This window comes from Suricata suricatta, chromosome 8 (genome assembly GCF_006229205.1).
Source record: "Suricata suricatta isolate VVHF042 chromosome 8, meerkat_22Aug2017_6uvM2_HiC, whole genome shotgun sequence".
In the NCBI taxonomy this organism is placed as follows: domain Eukaryota; kingdom Metazoa; phylum Chordata; class Mammalia; order Carnivora; family Herpestidae; genus Suricata; species Suricata suricatta.
The window spans coordinates 24775137-24793411 of NC_043707.1; the positions used below are offsets into that span (position 1 = coordinate 24775137).

General features: G+C 50.4%; 1 protein-coding gene across 1 annotated transcript in view; it reads right to left on the reverse strand.

The window, feature by feature from the left end:
* GALNT17 (polypeptide N-acetylgalactosaminyltransferase 17) overlaps positions 1-18269 on the reverse strand; it is a 430076-nt gene extending 411807 nt beyond the window's left edge. The window contains exon 1 of the mRNA XM_029948842.1: positions 18022-18269. Coding sequence (XP_029804702.1) covers positions 18022-18259 — 238 coding nt within the window. The 5' untranslated portion in view covers positions 18260-18269. The remainder of the gene's footprint in view (positions 1-18021) is intronic.
* Positions 18270-18275: the final 6 nt, after the last annotated feature.

Below are 18275 nucleotides of genomic sequence, written 5' to 3' on the forward strand. Positions count from 1 at the left end.
ACATCTCTTCATTGTGAAAGAAGATAAAGGTAACGCAAGGACTCTCACGCGCTGCTGCGAAATATAAACTCCTACAAACCTAATGGGAAACCAGTTTGGCAAAATATATCAAAAGTCTTTAAAAAGCCCATACATTTCGGTCGACTGATTCCACATGAGACTATTTCTATCAGATGCTGGATATAAAGTTCTATATATAAAGATGTTCATCACACCGTTATGTATAATAAAAATTTGAAAGCAATTGTGAGATCCTAGAAAATATATATTTGGTCTCTGGCCCCCGCTCTGGTTCAGAACTCCTAAAACTCTTGTAATTTCCTAAGGGATAGGAGCACTGAGAGCATCTCTTGTTCTAGGACTGATCTCTGACCCTGGCTCCTGACACAGGGCTCCTAAAACCCCCGGAATTTTCTGGTCACAGGAGTGTCTTGTTCTAATGCGGTGGCCCTAAGAGGGGGTTCCTGGATGAGAGTCAGACAGCAGAAAGATTGAGCCATAATTAGAAGCTTGGAAATTTCAGACTTGCCCCCCATTCTCCCTAGAAAAGAGAAGGGGTAAAAGTGGAGTTAGTGGTCCATTGTGCCTACATGATGAAACCTCCATAAAATCCCAAAAGGATGGGGTTCAGAGAGGTTCAGCGGTCCCTGAGCACATTAAGAGGCAGGGAGAGTGGGGTGCCCAAAATGGCCTTGGAAGCTCTCGGGTCCCTGTCCTACACATCTTTTCCATCTGGATATCACTTACCATATCCTTTTATAATAAACTTATAAAACTAGGTAAAAAAACTTTTGTGTCCTAGGAGTCCCTCTAGAAAATGAATAGAACGTGGAGGTGGGGCGGGGGGCAGGTTCCTGTAAACTCTGATCTAGGGCCAGCTGGTCAGAGGCTCAGGGGACAACATGGGCTTGTGATGGACATCTGAATTGGGGGGAGGGGAGGGGGACAGTCTTGTGGAACTGAGCCTTTAACCTACGCCATCTGATGCTATCCTATCCCCAGGTAGAGAGCATCAGCATTGAGTTGAATTACAGGACCCCCAGCTGGAGACACAGAGAATTGCTTGGTGGGCAAAACCCACAACACTTGGTGACCAGAAGCGTCAGAAATGAAGCCACCCATGAAGACACACGAGAGAGAAACAGGAGGAAAGAACTGGGTTTTTCCCCCCAAAGAGGAAGGAAAAAACCTTGAGTTTTTTCTAAGGCACTGTAATCTGTGTCTCTGCCTATACAGAAGGGAGAGAGAGCCTTATGGTAAAAGTCACTGCATGAAAATACTATATAATAACCGAAATTAATGCTAATGATGTGTTTAATAACATGGGGAAATATTTATATAAAAATGTTAAGAGAAGGCATAGGACGCAAACATTTATATGCACACATGATCGTAAAGATGCTAAGAATATTAACAGGGAAGGAAAAAGATACCCTTAATTCTGTAGGACTAGAAGTTATTTTCTCATTTCTATTGGTCCCCACTTGCTGACATATCGTTGACCAAACCATAGATGGTCTTTAAGTGACACAGAGACCGCCTGGCTGCCCTCCTCCATCACCTCCATGAAGCAGGACGCAGACAGATGCCGGCACGCGGCTGACCAGGCCGGTGGGCACCCCTCCACCTCTCCTGCTCTTGCCAGTTGAGTTGTACACCTGCCAACAGCCCCTTGTGTTTTTCCCCAAACCTCTTCCCACCAGCTGTGCTTGTTACTGAAATTATACAATTCTATCCAATTACATAAATGGGTGACATTATGAGTGAGAACCAAGTTGAACGCTTTCGGAAGACTCAAGGGGGAAAAAAAAGCTACGAAAAGGCATATGCAGTTAGATGTGGGCAAGACAGCCATACGGGAATAGGAAAAAATTCATAAGCTGTGGAAGGTTTCTGCACAGTGCAGAAATGTGTCTTCTCAGAGTCTAGGATACCAGGTCCAAACAGACTCCCATCATGCTCGAAAGCTCAGAGATGACAGGTCGCTTTCTTTGTGCTAAAGGATGAGAAGGGTTGCTTGGAGTGAAGAACAAAACCCGGGCGAATGGGGACACCCGGGTGGCTCAGTCGGTTAAGCGTCATTGGAATGTGGGTCAGGTCATGATCTCACACTTCAGTTTGTGAGTTCGAGCCCCACATCAGGCTCTCTGCTGTCAGCGCAGAGCCCGCTTCAGATCCTCTGTCTCCCTCTCTCTCTGCCCCTCCCCTGCTCGTTCTCTCCCTCTCTCAAAGTAAATAAACTTAAAAAATAAATAAATAAGCAGGCAAACAGAGCACAAAGAGTGGCCTGATCCACACTCTGGCTGGAGACACCACAGTGGTGGCAAAGTGCGACACACTTCCAGGAGCCGAGCTTGGAGATGGAAACCTACTAGAGTCAATTCTCAAGTCCTAGGTGGGACATGGGGCCACATCAGGCACAGGGAGCAGAAAGGGAGAGGGGAGAGATGGGAGCTCTCAGGAATCTGCTATGAGTAGCCACCGTGCCTAAGAACAGACTGGAGACAGAGGCTTAAAAAACCAGAAAATCAATATTACAGTAAACTGAGTCAGCAAACACCAGCAGACAAGTCAGTTTTACATAAAAAGGTAAAATGGTAATCTCAGCAAACAGAATGAAATCTATTCAGCCAGGGGCGCCTGGGTGGCTCAGTCGGTTAAGGGCCCAACTTCCAGCTCAGGTCACGATTTCACGGTTCGGGAGTTAGAACCCCAGGTCAAGCTCTGTGCTGACAGCTCAGAGGCTGGATGGAGTCTGCTTCCGATTCTGTGTCTCTCTCTCTCTGCCCCTCCCCTGTTTGTATTCGGTCTCTCTCTTTCTCAAAAATAAACAAACATTAAAAAAAATTTTTTTAAGAAATATATTCTCCCAGATCCAGCTTACCCATATGGCATGAGATGTGGGTGTGGTGTGGGCAGAAGAGAGACACCGTGAGCCCCTCTAAAGGGGGTGCCACCGGCCTGGGTCACAGGAACACCTGTTAACCGGGAAGGCAGGGCTCCTGTTAAGTGTCCTTACAATAAGAAAAAGAGAAGAAACAGCTTTGAAGGCACATTTCTGAATCTTGAAATGAAGAGGCAAATGCTGGCAATACCGTTAATTGTGTTTGAAAGGTAAAAAAGAGAAATCTACCAGAAGCCGGGAATGTATCAAACATCCCATGGGCATGAACTCCTCTAAGCTTCCCCACGGCCCGGTGGAATCGATAATATTTCTACAGATGCAGACTCTGAAACCAGGGGTGATATCTGCGCTCGAAGAAGCAGGGTGCAGGTATGAAGGCGTGAAAGCTCTAGCCACAAGGAAAGGACTCAGATGCACTTCAAAGCACAGGCGCCAACCATCCAGGGGCTCCCAGCTGCTCATCAGAATCACCCACTGAGCTTCTGAAAACTAAGGATTTCCAGAGCCAAGTCCGACTGGTGTCTGCGCAATGTGAACCTCCAGGTTGAGGGGTCTGGGAGCTGGTCCTTTTCCCCGAAAGTCCCCCCAAGTCCGTATGAAGCTCACACAAGCCTGGGAACCACTGGTCTATTGCATCCCTTGGTCTTCAGTGAGGCGCTAAAGCCGTAGGCACTGCGTGTCCAAGTTCAGACTGAAATGAAATGTTCTTTCTCCCTCTGGGAAAAGTGAGATGTTGATTTGTTTTATCATTATAAGACCACAGTCCAGACAAGCCCCCAACTTCTCGGTCCGTGAGTCCAGACACAATGCTCAAGGTCAGCAACGTGACACCCTCGTACGAAGGAGCCGCTGCAAAATAGCCTCGCTTCCTTCTCCCACCTTGGCACCCCAGCAGTGCATCCAGGTCCCACTTTTACATCCATAAAAAGTCTTCAGCACAGTCCTGGGCACGTTCAGCACATGCACAGTCAATGTTAGTTACTGTGACTGTTATTTCTGTTAGCACCACCATCATCAACACCATCATCATCAGAAATGTCCTATTTCTTTAATGTTTATTTTATTTATGGGGCGGTGGGGGGGCAGAGTGAGAGAGGGAGAGAGAATCTCAAACAGGCTCCATACTGTCAGCAAGGATCCCAATGTGGGGCTCGATCCCACAACCTTGAGATCATGACCTGAGCCAAAATCAAGAGTTGAAATCGAGACTCAGATGCTCAACCACTGGCCCACCAGGCACCCCAGGAATCTGTCTTGTGGTTAAGAAGGCAAAAACCCACCTTATTGAACACAAGGGACTGGCCGGTGTTCCAGTTATTTAGTGCTGTTTAACAAACCGCCCAGAAAGTTCCTGGCTTAAAACAACACCTCCATTTATTTTGCTCATGAATCGGCAATTTGGATGGAGCCTGGGGGTGGGGCAACTCCTCTCAGCTCCACCTGGTATCAGCTAGGAAGGCTTGAAGGCCAAGGTGGTGTGGGGTAGGGAGGGGAGACTCAATGGGGAGGAGGGATAGGTGGAGGGCGATAGGTGGGGAGGGGAGAGAGGTGGGGAGGAGAGAGGGGTGAGAGGTGGGGAGGGACAGATAGGTAGAGAAGGGTGGTAGGGGTGGGTAGTTTGAACCTCACTCATTCACATGTCTGGCACCTGCACTGGGAAGACAAAAACAGCTGGGAACTGGAACAGCTGAGACCTTTCCCCTCTCCCTCCCCCTCTCCCTCCCCCTCTCCCTCCCCCTCTCCCTCTCTCCCAGTGGTCTCTCCAGCATGGCAGCTTCAGGGCAGCCAGATTTCTGACATGCGGCTCAAGGCTTCAAAGAGGCATGTCCCCAGACACAGCGCCTGGTAGAAACTCTGTCATCCTTGATGACCCAGCCTGGGAAGTCCGGCAACATCATTTCCATTGAATTCTAGCCTCTCGAAGGCAGTCACTAAGGCCAGCCAATAATAATCGATGGAAGGGGAATTATTCCACCTTTTGCTAGGAAAAGGGACAAAAAAAAATTGCAGACACATTTTAAACCACCACACGTAGGAAAATCCTTTCTCATGCTTTTGGACTGAACTTTTTATTGCTACCCAAAAATGCAGATCCGACCAATGCGGACCAGCCAGTGTCTATGGGAAAAGATGCCTTTGAAGCGCTGACTCTGCCTGTCTGATCCATCCAATCACAGAACCTGAACACACTTTAGGGCCCTCTAGAGATCGCTGGGGAGAAAAGCGGTCCCACAGGGGCTGTCTTGTTCCAGACAGCAATAACGGTTCTGACCACCATGGTGACAGTATTAACCGAACCATTCATCAATATTCTTCTATTTACAGGCAGGCTGCAAGGTTTTTGTCAAAAGTCATCTTGTCCAGTCTTTCTTTATCAAACTTACAGGAGCAGCTGCTGTTTTCCAGGTGGGTAAACTGAGGCTCAGCAACACGGAGTTGCCCAGAACCCAAGGTTGGGTCTAGCTTTGTTAAGTACCCAAAAGGAAGTTTGAGAAATGTCTATCAAACTCAAATGCTCACTCCATTGAACAGCCCTCTCCTGGAGATCAGCTGGTTAGGGAAGCAGCCGGCGGGGCCAGGACTGCATATCTGGCTCTTGTCCAGAACTCAGTGGCATTGAACGTTCTCTACTGAAGATGAAACTTTCACCAGAACCGTCCCTGAGAGGTATAACCATGAACTCACACTCTGACGAAATTGTGCACTGTTAACATGAGATCCTTTCTTGTGGGAAGAAGAAGGACAGATGTGGGTTCTCGCAGCCCTAAAGAGGAAGCTGGGATATCCACCTAGTGGTGAGGCTGTTGGGGCGGGACCACAAGCCCATAACCAGGCTCAGTTGTGCGAAGCTGACCTCTGAGTGAGGAAGAGGAGGAGGAAGAACTCACAGGGCAGTCTACTCCTCCCCAAGGGTCACCGAACACAAGTTGCTGAGCAGCATGAAAAGCCTTTTAACTCAAACCATCCCTTTAGTAACTGCTGTTTGGCTTTTATTTTCTCCCCAAACTGCTCTGTGCAATGAAACACAGCCCAAGGGTGCTTACATCTTCCAGAGGTCCGCCTTCAGCTGATGAAGGAAGAGACGAAGCTCTTGAAAAGATATGTTATAAGATGTGCGTATCTTACTATTAGTTTCAACCCCGTTCTTCAAATCTCCTGGAATCCGTTCAATGGCAGGAAGATGGGTAGGCAGGAGGGAAAAAAAATTGAAGTGGATTTCAGAACAACTTGGCAAATTAGCAAAGTTTGTAACATCATTAAAGGGCTCTTAAATATTCTACCCTGAACTCCATTTTTATCTTGTGAATGCATTTCAGTAATTGCTCTGAAAGAGATTGTGGAACTTTGGCACAAACATAAATGTTTGCATGATTTAAAATGCAGTGGCAGCAAAGATCATGATTTTTTTAAATTGCTAATTCTTAAGCTAACCTTTTCAGTTTGTCTCATCTTAAAAAATGCCAGTTCCTATCAGCAGAAGCTGTAATAAAGACAATGCATATATTATTTAGTTCTTTATAATTGCAAACAACTTAGCTATATTTCAATACTCATCCCTCAGCTCCAACACAGAGCATAAGTAGGGGATGATTACAATCATTCCATCATTCTGTAAATAGAACACCGGGACACTCAGAAACAAGGCTCTTTTCTTAAAGCCAAGAGATCAGACAGAGAAGCTAGTCCAGAGCCGGATGGATTTCAATGCAACCACCTTGCCCCACCCCACTTATGGTTCAGCTCAATCAGTACTTGTTGAGCATGTTAATCAAGGACAGAGACCTAGAGTAGAGAGACTGGATGGTCCCTTAGGGAGACTGGTGTTGTAGCCCTTCTAAGTGAATTAGTCAGGATAATTAACACTAGCTGCTATAACAGAGATGCTCCAAGATCTCAATGGCTTAACACAACGGTCTGATGCACAAGGACATCAAGAGAGAGCTGTGGAGGGTGGTGCTCTGTTCCACATGGTCATTGAGGGACGGAGGATCTTTCCATCTTATAGTCCACCAAGAGGCGGGCTCCAAGGCCACCACTAACAGGCATGGACTCCACACCGGGGTTTGTGGACCAAGCCTACCAATGACAACATCCCTTCCACCCACCTTCTATCCAGGACTCAGTCACATAGCCCCACTTAATGGGAGGTGAGGCTGAAGATTAAGCTGTGCCCAAGAGGAAAGGAAAATTCCTTGGAAAACCAAGGTATTAGCTCTGCCTCCCCAACCAGAGACAAAGAAAGGTCTGGGCTACCTGACATCAGTTTCCCTAATGCAGACCCTGGTCTGATATCAACAGTGTCATAAAAAAAAATTTGTCCCTGCCTTCTTGGAACTGCAAACTTAAGTTCTACACTGCATACTCAACCTCAAGTCTCTGGCACAGATCAAGATGGTAAACAGGAATGAGAAGAAGGATATCCTGGAGCCCAAGGGCTTACCTTCTGGACTCAAGAGAGCTGCCTATCAGCCCAGGGCATCAGCTTCCCAGAAGCCCGTGCCTATACACCTCTGGGCCTGGGCCCTCCGCTGGCTGGTGTGGTTATTACTCAAGACTTGGCTTCCACTAAAAAAGATCCCTCACAAGATGGCACTGATCTTGCCCAATTACAGCCACTGCGAATACCAATACATTGGAGACTAGATTGTAGGGAGGGCACAGGGCAGAAGCCAAGAACAAAACTTGCCTCGGGCCTGCTGAGAGCTGCCCAGACGAAGAAGAAATTAACAATGTGCACTTGTCAGCACTCTTGTTGTGTTAATTTCCTTGCAAATATAAGCAAAGCTTTTAATTAACTTAATATCAATTTCACTTTTCTCACATTTTGTTCTAATTATGGGCTGGATTTAAAGCTCTCACAGCATAATTTAGAGCCCTGGAATTAACAGCTTTACAACTTTACACACTAGTAACTGCAAAACCTGAGGGAAGTAAGGTTCCCCACCACCACTGAGTCCCTGAACCCCCAGGCCCACCACTCTGAAATCCCAGGTCCCGCCACCAACGCCGATCGGGACTGGGTCACACACCAGGGGTCGGCGAGTACTGACCTCACAGAGGGAGACCCAGAAAGGCAGCGGGTGGATGTCTCCAGACAACTTACTTATTTCTCTTTCAGCTTCCTCATATGTAACATGGGTATCATAGTGTAAGTAGATTTGATGAAGCATCAAGTAAAACAAAACATGCCTGTATGACATACCTGATAAAGATACTTTGTAGGGTTAACTATAATGTACACATATATTATGCACAAATACTATATATTGTATCTCACCAAATCTGAGATACCTTCAACTATAAGTTTTACTTATAGTTTATGTACTCATAGGGGGAAAAATGCTACCAATTAAACTATGACACGTGACCGACCCTCAAATGAATCTCATTTTCAGAGGACACAAATGTGGACCTTAGCACTGACAAAATAGGGCGATACATGGTCGTTTCAATCCGTGAGATGTTCTTCTGGACAAATCTAAGTGAGCTCTGGGGTCTGAGTATTCTAGTTAATGGATGTTTAGTTAGCAGAGTCTTGCTTCATTTTAATATTCACTGAAAATGCACTGGGTGCGGAGGGGATGGTAGAGACCATGGCTTCACCATGCAAATGCCGTGTCCTCTTTCCTCATTTGCCTCCACCGTATCTGTCTAGAAAGCAACTATTCTCCAGAAGGGAGAGAGATTCCACAGCGGAGGGCGGAGCTCCTGTTGCCCCCTCATCAAAGGCCATCCCTTAGAGATCTCTAGTTGGCTCTCCTGGACTTCTGAGTTCCATCCTCTGGTCCCTTGAAGCAAAGGCTAGTCACGTGGCCATTTTCTGGCCCACACACAGAGCATGCCAGAGACACTTCTGGAAAAGATTTTCTTTCCTGATTCAACAATAGGAGCAGATGTGGCCCCCTCCTTCTTTGTACAAAGAGGCAATGTCTGGAGCAACAGCAGCCATCTTACACCAGGACGACCAGAGAAATATAATCAGCTGTGACATTATTGGCATCATAACGACCTCATGATGCCAAACCGATGCTACCTCTACTTCTGGGCTTGCTAAGAGAGAATAAGTTACTTGGCGATGAATGACCCAGAGAAGGATTTTTAGAAATGAAGAAAATGTATTCTCTTGCAAACTCTTGGGTCAGACCATCTACACAATTCATTATACTGCAAAGCAGAGATGAACAGGGGCTAAAAGCAGACCTATGCAAAGTACCATAAGAGCCCAGAAGACAGGACAATTCACTCCAACAAGGTGATAGGAAAGGTTTCAGGGATCAGGGGATTCTGAAATGGTCCTCAGAGAATGCATGAGATTTTAAGAAGATGGGAAGGAGGAGGAGGGTATTACTCAGAATCTGAGACTAAAGCCATGTAGCTCTCACTTACACACGCAGGGACTCCAGTCCTAGAAAGACCATAGAGCTAGAACCCCGTTCTGCTGTTAGTTCAGTGCCCTTTCTAAGGGAGGACAGCACCTAACAAAGCATGTGACCATTAGACACCCCTCGGTAAACACTAACCACACAATTAGCCATTGTGTCTGGGGCTGGGATGGAAGGAGGCTCTTGTGGAACCCTGCCCCCTATTAACTGTCAGTACGCTCGTGTGTCGTGTGTCGGTGTCTGGATGTGGCCGCCTGTAATGACGGCAGCGGTTTATTTCTCATTCATGGCAAGGCTGAGGCTCCGCAGTTAGCAATGACAGGGACATTATTAAAAGGAAGAACTTCTCTATCAGTGGCTAAGCCAATTGTCATCCATATGTCAGAACACTCTAAAGACCTAAGAAGCAATAACTAAGGCAGACGAAGGTCTTTCCACCAAGAGAGTCCTGCATTGTCTCAAGTGCAGCAGGGCATCAGGAACAGAGAGGAGGAGAGGAAGTTCCTTGCTGGGGGAGGGGGGCTCCTATTGCCCCCCCCCCCCCCCCCCCCAGTTAAAGGCCATCCCACAAAGAGCTGGCTCCCTGGACTCCTGGGCTCCACCTCCCAGTCCCTTGGGCCCCAGCTGGGGAAGCAGGTTCAGCCCTGCAACACGGCACTCCATGGGGTGGCAGCACCCAGATGCCGGGTGGTGGCCTCAGGAGGCAGACCCTTGTAGTGGTCACAGCTGAGACCAAGCCTGCGAGCTGCAGGAGAAGGGCGAGACTGGGCGTGGGACAGGTAACTCCCCAACCCCTTATCCTGGCCATGACCCGCTGCTGAGTCCCCCAGCCCCCAGGCCACCACTTGGCCAGGGAAACAGAAAGATGTGTGGATGGAACAGATGTGTATGTGGAACAGAAAGGGAAACTTGTCCGAAGTGCCGGACAAGCCCGGAGCCCCGATAAGACTACACGTTGTAGTCCTAAGGGCTCCCACCCTCGCCGAGGTGGGGCTTTCCCCCAGGAATAAGCTGATTCTGGATGAGGGGAACAACAGGTAAATGGAGCAGAAGACACAGAGGTGAGGGGCTGGCAGAATTCCTGACAGCCTCGGCAGGGGAGGGGCTATACGGGCTGGATGTGGAAGGATGCAGACACAGGGGGCTGCGGAGAAGGAAGGTAGGGAAGGGGGCCAGGAGGGCCTCAAGGAGGTTGAGAGCCGCAGTGAAGGGGAAGGGAGAGCAAGCTCAAGGGGAGCATGCAGGGCTGTGCTCTGAGGACTGCTTCAGGTTTTCCGGAGGAAGCAATTCCAGTTGACTGTAGCAATAACTAAGGACAGGGTGTGGCCAAGGTCAGGGCTCCCAAGTAAGGAACACTACACCCTCCAAAGTGCAGGGGGCTGGCTGTGTCCTGTAGCAGGGGCGTGGCAGGGCCAGTGACGCCAGCACCTTATACCCACCACTGGATTTTAACCCACATTCCCACCTATTTGACACTGAACCATGACCTGGCATCAATCTCCTTATGTTGCCATGGTGCCCTGGTCGCCCAGGGGTTCCCCCACCCCCCACCAACACGTCTACAGGATCAAGTCCAAGCCAGCCTGGGGCTCAAGGCAGTCTCCACCTGGCCCTCCAAACCAGCTCCACCTCCCCGGCAAGCTCCGGCCACACACTTCTGCCTCTCCACTACACCCCATGCCAGCCCGCCTGCAGATTCCCCGTCCTGGGCCTGGACTGTCTTCTGTGACTTGCTTCCCCATCAGGCCCTCCCGGGGTGGTCTCACCACCTGTGTCCTAGGGTCCATGTGTCCAAGTTTCTGAGTTCTCATGTTCAAGGTGAAACACTTGTTGGCTAAGCACCTACTGCTCGAGAGTCCAGGCCTCGGTCCTTCCACACCCGTGCCAACACTGTCCCGGGACCGAGCGTGCACCCGGTCAAACCCTTTCCAACTAGACACTGATGTCCGCCCCTCCCTGTATGCTGGTCTCCTGGCCACCCTGGCGGTGAGGGAGTGCTCCTGACACACATTCTGCGACAGGACCTGATGCGCACAGACCTCCGAGGCCTCAAGAGAGTCTCCCAAAGGCATCGTCTTTATAAGTAGGAGAGGGAGAGGAAGAAACGAGAAGGAAGAAGGAAACAGAATTCTGCCTCAGACAAACACGGGAAGAGAGAAGGATTCCAATGAAATCAGAGACCAAGCAAGTGAGACGGAAAAGGACCTCCTTTTACCCCTTTTGGGGCTTACATCACAGATAACTGTGACCGCGCTCAGCCACAGAGCGTGGCTAGCGGTTCATACATCCATGCCAGAAAGATTTAAGCACAGATGAGGGCTCAGTGCAGTTCCCACCATCAGGGGTATGATGGTGAGGAGGGGCCCAGCCAGCAGGGTCCCTTCCCTCCAGGTGTCTGTGTTCTCCCAGCTGCCTCTCGCTGGGCCCCAGGGCTTGGGCTGCACCTTCCAAATCCCATTTCATCCTGACTTTAAACAGCCCCAATTCACAGCTGAGAGGTGACATGAGGGGCCCAAGGTCACGCAGCTAACATGCAACTGAACCAGGGATCCAATCGTCTGCCTGACGCCAAGTGAACGTTTCTTCCTATGTTGTGTTCTTTTTTTTTAATTTTTTTAATGTTTATTTTTAAGAGAGAGAGAGAACGTGAGTGGGGGAGAGGCAGAGAGAGACAGAGTCCCAGAATCTGAAGCAGCCTCCAGGCTCTGAGTGGTCAGCAGGGCTCAAACTCATGGACTGCGAGATCATGACCTGAGCTGAAGTTGGACCCTTAAATGACTGAGCCACCCAGGTTCCCCATTCCAATTTTATATCTTAAAAAAACAAAAAAGACTTGCAGGTTCTCTGATCTCAGATTTTCTTCATCTGACATGTGCCTTACTAGGTCCACGCTCCTTCCTCTTGTTGCCACTTCTAGCTCTAATTACCGAGCCTTCTTCCCGTCCACAAAGGACACTCCTGATTTGGCAACAGCAAAGGTCAGGGGGTTGGATTTCTTCCTGGAGAATGACACGGCGGCCTCGTCCCCACTACCTCTGAAGTCCCTGGCAGGCTGTCTGTCGCACAGAATGGCCAGCACGGTTGCATCCATGTCTGACAGCTGTCCGGGAGCATGCTCCCCATCTCTCCAGGAGAGGTAAAGGAACCGAGCCTCCCATCTAGCACAGCCAGCTTGGGCCCCTCCTGCCACAGAGACCTAGAGGTAGCCCACGAAGGCTCGAGCGGCTTCTGGTTTCCTTCTGACCTTCATAGCAGGAACTGATTTGAATACAAACACGTGCCCTCTCCTCCTGTCCCTTTACCTCCTTCCCGGAGCAGGTGCTGGGCCCAGCCAGCTCTTGGAGTCCATTCGTGCCCATCCGCACCTGGCAGCACAGAGCAAACAGCTCTGGGCCAGCTCTGGCATCCTTGAAGACATGCCTTCAAAGTGCCAGCCTTGGAGGCTTGCGGGGACACATCTCCAGCCCTGTGCCTCTGTCCTGTGGCGTCAGGCTGGGCTTGGGTTACTGGGGACCTGCAGTGTTAAGGAGCTCTGACTCCAGCGTGGTCTGCCTCTGTGGCTTGGGGGCAGGACTCGGATAGGTAATTCTGACTTCTCTCTGTTTCCACAAAGATTTTTTCCATTTCTTCAAGCAACCCTGCTTCTACTCAATATCCTTCTGAAAATCTAAATTTGGAACCTAACCTGAATCGATTGCTTTTCCACTTATGACAGAGCTGCCCTGGGCTTCACGGAGCAAAGACACGCGCCCTTCCGGCCCACTGCACAGGGGCACAATGAGGGAGGGGGTCCCCAGCCAGAGCTCGGTGCTCGAGTGGGGGCGGGGGGCAAGTGAAACATCACACACTTCCTCCATCTTCACCCTGCCTCCTCGGGAGGATGCTGGGCTGGAGAAAAGTACTGTGATGTTCATGAATCTTGGCTCTGCCCTTCTCCGGCTATGTCATCACGGCTAAGTCACACAGTATCTGTTTCTCACCCTTTTTTCAGCTCTAAAATGAGAGAAGCCAATAACTTCCTCAGAAGGTGATAGAAAGTCCCAAGTACAGAGGTCCATTAGAATTCTGTACACGAGAAAACTGTCCATCCCTAGGTCCACCGTTCCTAATGCTGATACAAAACCACGAAGCTGCCATTTCTTAAGATATTTTAACACTGCATTATTTTCTTTCATGCAAGTCTTTTGGACTTTCCAAATTTCCACAGTAAACATGAATTCATTTTCTCCTACAAAATAAAAGAATATAACACCATATTCATATTATAAAATCACACATTCAAAGAAAACATGCTGAAATGTGTTGTTCTCTATTCTGGACAACTGCTTGACACCCAAATCCTTCGGAAGGATCTGGAGTCCTTCAGTCAGGTCAGTGAGGGACCAGAGCAGCCTCAAGACGGCACAGGCAGGATAGTGAAGACAAGATGGCGGCAGCAAGATGCCAGAGGCAAGATGGCTCCTCACACTCAGTCTCCCATCCAAGTCTTTCCAGATCCTTCCCCCTCACCCACATCCACCCAGCTCAATCCAGCCACGATGGTGTCAAGACTATTTTCTCTGTGTCTATTGTTTACCTCCGATGTATACTTACCATCCAACTAATCAACCCATAAATCTTAGGTGTCCGTATTCTGTACAAGCAGCTGCAGGAGATGCTTGAAGGATGGAAGTGGTATTAAAAAATCCAAAATATGGTTCAAGCCCTTAAAAAGCCTATCATCCAATTCTGAACTCAAAAGAGAACCCCACATAGGCACAAGAATATAAACCATGGGTACAAATCGGTGCTGATAAGCAAGCTTCAAGCAACTCAGAGCGAGAAGGGCTCAGACATGTGGCCTGTCACCACCCCACCCCCACCACCAGGGCAAGGACCTAGCCAAACCTTAAAGGATGGAGGAATACAGAGAGGGAGCTGGGAACAGCACACCCAGACAACTTCTGGAAGGCTAGGGCTGAAATGTGGAGGCTACAATCTTAAGGCAAATGTGGGGCATTTCAGCAAGCAGGTCAGTCTGGCAGAAGAGGTGGAAGGTACTGGGCAAGGGTGGGAATGTAGGAGATGCTGGCTGGAGCTGTGGCAGCCTCCAGGCTTGCCCGTGATTCCTTAGGAAACAGAGAGCCCATGGAAGCTGCGTCCTCGGGAAGTGGTGCTTCCCAATCAGGTACCTGGAGCCACGTGTGCCTGGCGGAACGCGGGTACGAGAGACCAGGGGCAGGGCACTGGACAGAGGGTACCTCTGCAACACCAGGGAGCGGCCGGGGGGGCCCTCGCAGAAAGAATGGAAAGACAGGTGCAAGACAGAGTCTGAAGGTGAGGATCTCACGTTTCGTGGGATCGAGCCTCGGGTCGGGTTCTGCACTGACAACACTACAACACTAGCCTACTTGGGATGCTCACTGTCTCTGCCCCTCCTCCACTCATGCTCACCTGTGCTCGCTCTCGCTCTCTCTCTCTCCCCTCCCCAAGAATAAACTTTAAAAACTAAAATAAAAATAAGTGTCCTTCTCAGCCCGTAAGAAGGGAAACAACCTGTAAGGCAGGACTCAGGACTTTGGCACCCAGAGTCTTAGCAGAGCGGCGGGTTCTGAGAAAGCCTGGGTCACCCTGGCCGCCTAGCCTGGGGGGCCCCTCTCAGGTGCTCACTGCTCTCGGTCTAGGGGAGGCGGAGCTCTCCCTGAGTCCCTCCTCATGGAGCTTCATAGGAGTCTCCAGGAAAGTTTGAGAAATCTCAGCAAGCTTTAAAATGCCAGCTCCCTCTTCATACCCAAAGGGCTGGACCCAAGTGGCCTTGTTCCTATCGTATGCCCGGTGCCAGGCTCCCACAGGCCCTCCATTAATTACTGAGGAATAAAGACGCCAAGGTCAAAGTTTCCTTCTCCTTCAGTAGAAAGGGATAGAGACAGGCTGCAGAGCAAGTGGACACAGGAATCCAGGTCCCATCTCCCAGGCCCCAGGAGCCCCCGTGACCCTTGGACACCCTCCCCCTGCAGCAGGTGGCCCCAGCAAGCCCACTGCATCCCAGGTGGACCTCGAAATACCTGAGGCAAACGCAGGCAAAGGACAGCGTGCTGGCAGGTGGGGTGGAGAGGGGGAGGGTCCTCTCAGCTTCATGACTCTTCCCTGCACTCTTCCTCAAGGCTTCACATCACTCCAAACTACGCTCAGCAGCCAGGGAGGTAACACCCACCTGGTGGCAGCTAGCAGTCCCGGCATGCCCAGGAAAAGCTCTCTAGCCAGTGGTCTGCCCGTTTCTGCCCAGGGACTGCAAGTCCAGAAGACTCTGTCTTCCTGCATTTGAAGCGCCCCACCCACCCAGTCCCAAGTGCCCCAGCACCCCGAAGCCCCCAGGGGATTGCTGACTGGACAGAAGAGCACACAGGCAAAGAAGCCAGACCCCCAGCCCATCCGAAGCCAGCTCCTGGCTTCTCAGAAGTTCCTCCCCCTCCCCCACCCAGTGGATGCCCATGGGAGAATGGTCTTCCTCTTTGCTTGCTCAGTATAGGCAGTGGGCCACGATTCAGGCTACAGCTAGTCCAGATGCAAAGTCCCACACCCCCTCCCCATCTACTGAATCAGAGACTCCAGGGATGAGGCTTAGAAACCTGTCTTTTTTTTTTTAATGTTTATTTACTTTGACAGAGAGAGAGAGAGGGAGCAGGAAAGGGACACAGAGACAGAAAAGCCCAGGCAGGAACCCTCGGAGCCACCATCACAGAGCCGGATGCGGGGCTCGATCCCAAGAACCGCAAGGTCATGACCTGAGCTGAAATCAAGAGTCTAACGTTCATCCAACTGAGCCACCCAGGCGCTCTCGAAACCTGTGTCTTAATGACCGCCCCCCATCTGACTCAGACACATGCCAAAAACAGAGGCAGGCTGATGCAGCAGCTAAGAACCTCAATTCTGGAACAGACCATCCAAGTTCACCCCTTGACTGTGAGCAAGTTCCTCAGCGGGCAGGATCAGCTCCTACCTCCTAGGGTTGCTATAAAGGCTAAATGAGTCCCTGCATGTCTGTGCACTTAGTAAATACCATTTAGAATTTTATTATTCCTCTCTGAGGCATTTGGGGGTGTGCTATACCATATTTTGTTTCCTAACTGAAACCAATACTAAAACAATTTGTGTCCCTAAGTGCAGCCTGACAGCGAGACCCAGGCTCTCTTGCACGTTCTCTTTCAGGTCCTCTGGATAGGTCTATAGCAGGTGTATCCGTGTAGAATCATAAGGCCCAAGCCGTATGCTTCTAATTTGTCCAGAAACGAACTGGGGATTGCAGCTACCCAGCGCAGATAAAAGTGCAAAGCATTCCCTGGATATTTGTTACAGGACATTAAGAAGACCACAGGCTTAGGTCAAAGGGTGCTCAGATCTGCCCACATCCCACTTAGAAGGACCCAGCAGGGATCACGAGGAGCAGGAAGAGAACTATCCCAGACCCTCCTTCTCCCTGCCATGGGACTGGCCTCACTCTGTCTACAAGGAAGAGGGTCAAGGAGGGTCTTCCTAAAGTAGACTCCTTTGGTCAGCAAACTCCATGCTTATAATTGGGAGATACACAATAGACAGAAGTTGTCTGGTTGGCATGGCCTTCTGATTCTAGATTCTACCACCTCCCAGCAACAGGGCAGCAGGCAACTTGGCGTTCAAGCCTCCTTTTGTCATTGCTGATTCGAGGATGCAATAGGACCTCCCTGGACTGGTGTGAACACGCAGTAAGATAACGCACCATAACACACGGTGTGTGGCACCCAGCAAAAATCACAGCGATTATCATGATCATCATGATGATTTGTTAGTTCTGGAACTATTATGAGAACATGAGTTAGAAGTTCAGGAAGCGGGGGTGGCAGCCTTGGGTCTGCCTTGGATGGGAGTCCTGTGGACCCTGGAAGGCTGCCTGTACTCCAGGGAGGTCATACTCACTCTGACCTTGGGGACAGCAAGTGTCCAATAACCCATCGGTCCCTGGACCACATGTGACCAGGGCACATGAAGTCTCCCCCGTCTTCCGAAGCGCTGAAGAGAACATTTCAGATAGGACAGATTCTGACAACTGTCACTAATTCGAAGGCACGCCTCGCTTTGCTACACTCTGAAACACTGCTTCCCCAGCCCACCAGCGAACTGTAACATTCGCCCTCGGGCAGCTCCTAGCGAGAAACGGGGTGTGTTTTTTAATAGCAGCTTCCACCAAGGCAGCGGGAAGGGAGGGGTCCTCATTATTAACTGTGCCGCCCGCCTCTAGGAGAGAGGACATGTTCATCCAACTTACTACCGAAGCGCATTAGTTCCAGACCTGAGGCCTTGACTTTGCAGACATTTAAGCCCGCCCCTGTCCCTCCCTGTCTGACCCCGCCAAACGCTAAAAAGCTGCAAGAGCTATTTTTTCCAAGACAGCCTGCGCCTCCAGTCCCATTTGGCCGCGCCACTAGTTTCTGCACTCGGGTTGGAGTCACCAGGTAATGATTCCCGCACGCGGGGACCGGGAGCCAGCTGTACTGACATGTTTCCACAATAAAAGCAAACTTAACAGCTGGGGCACAGTGGAAGTAATTCTTTCCAGCAGCCCCGGCCTCCTGGCCAAGACTGGGAAAGAAGGGAGACAGGGAGCCTGAGGGAGCCAGGAGGCGCCGGCTCTCCCCCCACCGCGCCAAGGACCCCAGGGGGTTACCGGTGCCCGGCCCGCCCGCGCAGAGCCCCGTCGGCGCCGGCGCGCATACTTACCATTCAGTTGCCGGTAGACGATGTCCTCGAGCAGCGAGAGGCGCTTCAGGACCGCATCCTGGATGGGGCTGGCGCTGTGCGCGCTAAGGTTGGCCGCCTCGGCGCGCGGCCGAATCTCGTGGAAGGCGTCTCCGCTGCGCACCGCGATGGGCCGGCACTTGGCCAGGAAGAGCACGAAGCCGGCCACCGCGATCAAGTTCAACACCAGCAGCACTTTGACTCTTCTCAGTGAAGCCATCAAACACGCCCGGCCG